This window comes from Saccopteryx bilineata, chromosome 3, assembly GCF_036850765.1.
Source record: "Saccopteryx bilineata isolate mSacBil1 chromosome 3, mSacBil1_pri_phased_curated, whole genome shotgun sequence".
NCBI classification, from domain to species: Eukaryota; Metazoa; Chordata; class Mammalia; order Chiroptera; family Emballonuridae; genus Saccopteryx; species Saccopteryx bilineata.
The window spans coordinates 105,517,665-105,526,149 of NC_089492.1; the positions used below are offsets into that span (position 1 = coordinate 105,517,665).

At 40.0% G+C, this 8,485-nt stretch overlaps 1 protein-coding gene across 1 annotated transcript in view; it reads right to left on the reverse strand.

Moving 5' to 3' along the window:
- FSHR (follicle stimulating hormone receptor) overlaps nt 1–7,082 on the reverse strand; it is a 225,127-nt gene extending 218,045 nt beyond the window's left edge. The window contains exon 1 of the mRNA XM_066266462.1: nt 6,931–7,082. Within this exon, the coding sequence (XP_066122559.1) occupies nt 6,931–7,082 (152 nt within the window). The remainder of the gene's footprint in view (nt 1–6,930) is intronic.
- Nucleotides 7,083–8,485: the final 1,403 nt, after the last annotated feature.

Sequence of the window (8,485 nt, forward strand, 5' to 3'; positions counted from 1 at the left end):
TTCTATCTTCTTTAAAATGATTTTGTTTAGACAATTTCATTCATCCTTTTAATATTCTTTGTAGGTATAGAGAGGCAGATATTATTACTTAAGTCAAGAGAACTGAGTGTCATGCCTAGAGATGGAACAAGCTACTTTTTAACTTAGGAAACCTTGTTTCAAGTCTTTATATCTCTCTTTCTGAATGAATTAACAGACAATTGAATGACATGCAGGCATTTTCTTAAACATACACAAAATGCAAGGAAACTATCAATCCTATGGTAGTTCACCAAAGGGAGAACAATAACTGTCCTTTATAAGAACTTTTTCTTTAATACCGAAGAGCAGAACAAATAATAAAGTAAAAAAAAAGATGTAATTCCCTTCTTTATTGTATCATTTGTTCTACATGTAAGTGAGGGCCCAGAGCATACACTGCATTGAACCAGACACCATTAGGGGAACAAAGAAAATTTTCACTGACGTTGAGGAAACAAGACACAGATGACAATTTATATGAAAAGCAAGGTTGTGCAATGATTGACACCAGGGTTCAGATGAAATAAAAATGTAGCAGTCTGGGAAGACTTCCTGGAACAGGCAACCTTTGAACAGACTATGATAAGTAGGTTGGATTTCAAGAGGCAGAGAAGAAGTCGAAGCATAAGCTATAAAGTTCATAAAGACACAGGGAGGCAAAGATGCATAAAGTGGGCTTGAGAGTCAGTATACATCAGCCTTGAAGAGTAGTTGACTCCTGTTGGGAATGATGAGAGGCAAAGACAAAAAGGTGAGCCACTGAAGGATTTTGAACTTGGGAATCATAACATGGTGGCAGTGGCAGTGGTGTTATATGGAGAAAGATGGATGTACAGGTGGGTTTGAAGAAGAGAGAGATTGGTAGGAGGAGATAAATTAGGAAGTTAGCATATAATCAAGGCTTTAGATGTCCAGGATTTCCTCAAATTATGATGGTAATGAATCATTGCTAGTAGCAGTATGAAGGGTGTTTGTAAAACTGATCAGATATGGGCAATCAGGAAAGTGAAACCTACATGATGAGGAGATTTAAACCATCAATATCCAACAAATGAGACTGTCAGGAGCAGTTTTAGCAGTTTTGTAATCCATTGTTTTATCTCTCCTTTCGTCACCTCAGAACAAGTAACACCTAGTTCCATCATGGCTCTCAGCTGTACTTCAGAACCATCTACTTCATGAGAACACAGCATGTTCTCACACAGCTTCTGCTCGGGCACAGAACAATGAAAATCCAGGCAAGAATCCATCTCTAGTGGTTACTGAGCATTGAATTAGGAGTCGGGAGGTCTGGGCTGCAGTTCAGACTTTGCAAGTGATTTGCTTGGTGGCTGGGGTTGGAGAGACCACAAGTGGGTCAGCCTTTTCCAAAGTATGTTCTGCAGAAAGATGCTCTCAGAGAAATGGATTCTACAAGTAAACACGTATGCAAGCATCAAAAATTCTATTTCCCAGCCTGACCTGTGGTGGCGCAGTGGATAAAGCGTTGACCTGGAATGCTGAGGTCACCGGTTCAAAACCCTGGGCTTGCCTGGTCAAGGCATATATGGGAGTTGATGCTTCCTGCTCCTCCCCCCTTTCTCTCTCTCTCTCTCTCTCTCACTCTCACTCTCACTCTCTCTCCTCCCTAAAATGAATAAATAAATAAATAAAATTTAAAAAAAATTCTATTTCCCTTTTGGAAATCACAGAACTTATTAGTATAGCAAAGGCTTCTGCTTTTGGCATGTGACACTGATCCATTCCTCAGAATTAAGGACCTACTACACAGGAATGCCTAAAGTAGGTGCATTTTAAAGCTCCTTACAAACAATAATTTATGATAATAGGATATTAAGAATGATCTAAACCAAGACAGCAAAACAAAGAATGTAAGGCAAAGGAAGAAAATAAAAATGGAAACATATAATCAGATAATTAAAAGTAAGTACTGGTCAGTTGAGATTGCAATGAAATACAGAACTTGCTGTGAAGAGAGTTGTCAATATGGGCAGTTTATATATCATCTCAGTATAGGTCTCCCTGGGCCAAGAATGACCATCAGTGGACCCTTCTCTCCTCTTCATGTTGTGGTCATCTATCCCCACTGAATAAAAAGATAGCTGTATCCACACTGTAATGCAGTTAAAATTGCAGATTTTGAACAGGTGTTTGCATTTGCCTTAGAAATTCTACCTCCAGGAAGAATAAAGTAAGATCAAAGGGCCTGCCTTGCAGGTGAAGTAGAGTTTCTAGAGTAAGTGAGAAATCAAAATTCCTTTGACTATGGTCAGAATGAAACCTGCTTCCTGAGTTCCTAAAAGATGTTGAAAGCCTGAAGGGATACATTTTCTAAGAAGGAAAATGCACACAGAATAAGTGTTCAGCCATTGGGGAAGGTGAGCATTATTTTTAAGTAAGCGGGAGACGATAAACTATTTCAGAGTTATAAAGATCTTTACATAAATTTTCCAAAGCACTTCCATATCTAGTGATTCATTTGATTGCGATGAATGCCCTCTGTGCTAAGTCGTTTCTTCCTAGCATTTTATAGATGACAACAGCAATAACCACGACCACCACTACCACCTGGTGTTTTATTTACATTATTTCACTTAATCCTCACAGCTACTCTGTCAGACATACATGACAATTTTTCTTGTACAAGAATCCACTTGATAGAGCAAAAAACAGTGGCACAGTCTGGGTTTGAACTCAGGCCTCTGGAATTGTAAACACTACACTATATCATTTTTGACATGTCAGAGCCATTTAAGTCCCACCTGTGAATATTACATTAAAATTTTCTCTATTCCTGATCCTGTCCGTCTAGTTTAGTACTTTCTCCATGGTGCCATGTTGTCTCAGGCTGCCCAAACCCTATATAAGCCAGTAATACACTGCTCACAAAAATTAAGGGATCAGGGAATGTGCAGATACACCAGTACTTTCAGCCTTTTGTACAGTGCATTTTCACCAATGAAATAAAAGTTGGGTTTGCATCTCATTTGCATAATTGAACAACTTTCTTTGACTCATTTGCTTTTCTGATATTCTTGTTTAATTAAAAAATAATATGCTTCTTTTCTTTTAATCACTTTATATCCATTTTGAAATATCTTATTTTTTTTTCTTTTACAGGGACAGAAAGAGAGTCAGAGAGAGGGATAGATAGGGACAGACAGGCAGGAACGGAGAGATGAGAAGCATCAATCATTAGTTTTTCGTTGGGACTCCTTAGTTGTTCATTGATTGCTTTCTCATATGTGCCTTGACCGTGGGTCTTCAGCAGACTGAGTAACCCCTTGCTTGAGCCAGCGACCTTGGGTCCAAGCTGGTGAGCTTTTTATTGCTCAAGCCAGATGACCCCGTGCTCAAGTTGGCAACCTCCGGGTCTCGAACCTGGGTCCTTCCTCATCCTAGTCTGACGCTCTCTCCACTGCACCACTGCCTGGTCAGGCAAAATATCTCCTAATTTTTGAGAGCAGTATTTACTCACTCTCATCCATTGTCTAAATCAGAAGTGGGTAGTCAATAGCCGGTGGAACAAATCTGGCCTGTCCCCTGTTTTTCTATGGCTTGTGAGCTAACAATGTTTTTTACCTTTTCACATGATTGAAAAAAAATTCAAAGAAAAACAATACTTTGTGACTTGTGAAAATTATATGAAATTTAATAAATAAAGTTTATTGCAATGCAACTATGCTAATTCATTTATGTTTTGTCTGGGGCAGCTTGCCTACAACTATGGCAGAGCCGAATAGTTGCAGCAGAGATAGAATGGCCCATAAAACCTAGAGTATTTATTATCTGACTCTGTATAGAAAAAAAAATTGTTGATTTCCAGTCCAAAATTGCAAGGACACTATTTTTTAGAAGAGGGAATGAAAGGAGTCAGAAGACTCATTGACCAAAACATGCAGAGGCGATCTACACAGGCTCAAGTTTGAATCCCAGCTCTGCCCCCAAGAGTTTGAATCCCAGCTCTGCTACAGGGTCACTCTGCTCAATTACAAAACTTTTCTGTTCCTCAGTTTGCCTCATTGGAAAAATGGCACAATCATACAAAACTTGCAGTTCTACTGTGAAGTTTGGATAAAGTAGGATATGTAAAGCATCAAGTAAACAGTTGGGGCCTCTCAGTAAATGAGTCTGTATGCTTTTGAGTGCCTTTGGTGTTGATATTGACATGTGAAGATTGTTGGGAGTAAGATCTCTTTAGCGATACCTGGTAGCTACATAAAATGAGACTGCTGCAGGCTTGGTGGAATATGATAGGGTAAAAGTGTATCTGGTTAAATTAGGAGTGGTTTTGCCCAGTGAACCTGACTGACAGTGAACTTTTGACATGTTGATGGAGTAAGCAATTGCAGTCGGGAAGTCCAGCTATTCTATCTACCTACACCTGACGTGATCATCATTAAAGTCAATATCCAAACTTGGAAGACTGCAAGGTACATTAGAAATACTTAGTTGAACAAGCCACTTCATCTTCATTCTACCAATGTTCCAGATAACTAGTCCTTTCGAGGAAGCAAAAATAATTGCTTTTATTCTAACAGAACATCTGAGTACTAGTTCACTGGGTACTTTATCTACTCTTCAGTGATTAACACACTGACCTGAAAAATATCCCCAAATAATTTCCTGTAATTCTTTTTTGTCAAACTGCCAAATCAAACATTTATCTTCTTTTCTTCAATACATTTTGCTGAGAAGATTGCAAAGCTGAACTCTAGAGGGGCTCAACTCATGCCCTACTAATGAGTGTGGAGAGAAAAGAATCTTCTCAAAATTAGATGTCTGGGGGAACTACTTGAGTCCTCAAAGCTTTCAAGCAACCGTACTCTTTCCCAGGTGGGGGAAAATGCCAATAACAATAACGGACAGGCACTTTCTTCCCCTTCATAGTTTTTGCAAGTTTGGGCACTGTTATGTATTCCTAAATTAAGGGTTGACCACGTATTAGCCTTTGTCAAGAGTGTGAAATCTGATCCTGGTGTTCTTTTTGACACACCTTTTTTTTTTTTTTTTTTCTTTTTTTTTTTTTACAATCTCTTTCCTCAGTTGCAAAGTGCTCTTGGGCAGAGATATGTATTAGTCATTTAAAAAACAAAATTCCTACCACTGCTACTCCCTGGGGATGACTGTTAATTCTTTTCTTTTTCTTTCTCCCTCCCTCCTTTCCTTCCTATCTTCTATGCCTAATTTAAAAAAATATTTATTCCTTTCTTGTTAAAAGATATCAAAAAAGGAGGTAGTCTATTGTAGAAGAGAATTTTGGATAGAAGAGCATCACTCTCAAATGAAACCTCATTAGGGGCTCCCTGTGTTAGTAATTGGTTGGCAATGCTTGACTCGGGGCAACATTGGAAGAAGTAGGGAAGAGCCAGGAGAGCTGGAAATGGGTGTGTATGTAGGTGTGTGGGGGTGTATTTTTAGTGTTCACAATAATCCATCCAAGCAGTTTGGATTAAAAGCACTTTAGAGGCGAGGTACCTGAGGCTCAGGGAGGGGTTAGGTAATTGTTCAAAGTCACTTAGAAGCAAGTGACTTCTTATAGGAGCTCAGGCACATGGGCCATCTCCTATGTTTATAATGACCTAATAAACCAGACTGACTTTCCCATCGTCAGGAGTAACTGTCTCATCTGAATCAGATAACAGTCTCATCTGAAGAATAATTGTGTCATCTGAAACATAGTCAGAAATAACTGTCTCATCTGAAGCACTGTAGCCAAAACACAGAGTGGACCAGTTGTTTTCCTGCCGTCGCAGCTGCCTCTGGAGAGGAACTGAGCACTTGGGTTGTCTGGGGGAAAAGTAGCAAGCAGGACCAAGCAAGTCTGCAAACATTTGTCCCTGAGTGCAACTCTGAAATGCAACACCAACAAGTTTGAGTGAACTGAAAAGATGACCAACTTCTGCAATAAAGCAAGAGCCATCCATAGCTTTGGAGGGGCGCATGTTTGAAACCAACTTCCAGAATAGCAGCTTCTGTTTAAATTTCTTGGACTAAAAACACTGAAGATATCCACAGCCTCTGAGGCACAACTTGTGAGTTCTCAGGGGAATCAGTAATTTTGCTCTAATGTAGCCAGACATGGGATTTCGGGGGAAAAACATCAGTAGATTCTAAGTCAAGAGATCTGATTTCTAGTTTTGGCTCTGCCTCAACTCTTTGTGAGAGCCTGGGCAGTTCTCTCCACTCTTCAGACCCCGGATATCTCATTTGTAAAATAAAGAGATAAAGGGGAATGAGGTTGAAGTTCTTGTCCAACTCTGCCTGACTACTTCCTTTTAAAATAATTCAGTAAAAATCTAAATTTGAGGATCATATATTCCTACCTGTATGAAAGAATATCCTGTTTTTCTCTGTCCCTCTCCACCACTCTTTATTCTCTTCTCTCTCCCTTTCTTCCCAGCCCTTCCCCTGTCCCCTTCACCCCTATGTCTCCCCAGGAAGCAGTCTCAGTTCAGAAATGATTTTCTGTTGCCTCCAAAGCGGCAGTGACCCTTACATTCTGGAATTCAGTGTCCTCAGGAGACTCACAGTGTACATACCCCTTAAATCAAAGCTGTCTGCTGTCTCCCATTCTAGGTCTTCTGAGTTTCTACTTTGTCTTAGTTTGACTTCTCTGGCTCCTCCAAAGAGAGGATGGAACAGAAGAGCAAGTGTGCTGCTGCAAAGGCATTCAGGTTTCCTCACTGCCCTTCCCTGACAAACGCTCTGACCAACACTCGCTGAAATCCTCATAGAGATGGAGAGACTGCAGGGCTCCAGTGTTGAGATGGGGGAGTTTGTTTTATTCAAGCCTTAGGTCATGGCAGAAATATTTCAGCTCAACAGTTATCAGCCTAATGTGAAAATAAAGCTAGCTGTTAACACACAAATGCCCGCCACGGGCAGCTCCCGGGCTCTGATACTCACAGTTCCACCACGCTCCTGGGAAGGTCAGAGGGGATCTCTGTCACCTCACTCTCTTGGCAGAGGAGAACCCTGTTAGAGCAGTGACAGATCCGATGATGGCAGCCTGAGCCCAAGCTCAGGAATGCGAGCAAGGAGAGCAGGAGCAAGGCCATGCTTATTTATCCACTCACCTGCCTCCTGCATTTGCAGAGAAGAACACAGATTTCATAGGCTTCACACAGAGCCTAATGTGAACTGGTAGGGTCACATGACCCAAGGGATGCCCTTTTTTTTTTTTTTTTTTTTTTGGTTACTTCAGAAGAATAGCCCCAGTGATTTCTGGGGCATAGTAAGCTACTCCCTTATTTTTCTTAACTAGGTTGTTTACACCCTGTCCCAGGAAGGTAGCAAGTAGAACCTCGATGCATGTCTAGAATAGGTTACATTGTTTCACTAAAGTGTCTCTGCTGGTCACCATTCTCTTTTCAACAGAGTGATGTGATTGACTTTCTCCAAAAAGAGATGCAACTTACAATATGAAACATCATGCGGAATATGACTCAGTGACTGGCACAGACTTGTGTCCGGTCTTTCTCCAGCTTACTTTATATAACACCAGAATTTCTGGGTTGTAACCATTGATCCTCTGTCTTGCTATAATTAATAACCCAAAGTGATGCTTCTAGAAGATAGGCAGGCAGTAAGTGAGGCCCAGGCCAATCCAGTCTGTAGGGGGGCGGCAGTTCTAAGGGGTTATCCCTAGAGGTGAGTGACCAACCTGAGGCACCTAAAAAATGGGCTGTTCCAGTGGAGATTATTAAGTATTGGCAGTCCCGCTCCTATTGCATATCCTTTCTGCCTTTTTCCCAGACTCTGAAGCTTGCTCTTGTCTTTTAGAATTTGGCACAAGTGAATTTATTTAATCTATACTTTTATTTAGTTTTAAGTGTTCCTGTGGGTGAGAACCCTGGCTCCGTCATTGGCATTCCCAGTCTCCTCAGTGATGAGGGATCTGAGGAATCTTTGGCAACACTTCCAGTAAAGTGGCCTCGTACTTTCAACTTCAGAATCTATAAAGATTAAAAGATAGAATATTCTCTAAGATCTTGCCTATAACTTGTTACTTGCTAAAATTAACATCAATGTTATCTTCAGGTAATTATTTGCATAAAAATGACTTACGTGAAACTGCTAAATATACACACACACACACACACACACACACACACACATATTGATTCTTCCCCCACCTATCACTCTAGGAATAATGAATATAATGAATTGATTAACTTACCATTAAGGGAAAAATAAAAGCAAGTGTTTATTATTTTATTTTATTTTATTTATTTATTTTAGAGAGAGCAAGGGACAGATAAGGACAGACAGGAAGGGAGAGAGATAAGAAGCAACAATTTTTCATTGCAGCACCTTAGTTGTTCATTGATTGCTTTCTTTTTATTTTTATTTTATTTTATTTTTTTAATAAATAAATTTTTATTTTAATGGGGTGACATCAATAAATCAGGGTACATATATTCAAAGAAAACATGTCCAGGTTATCCTGTCATTCAATTCC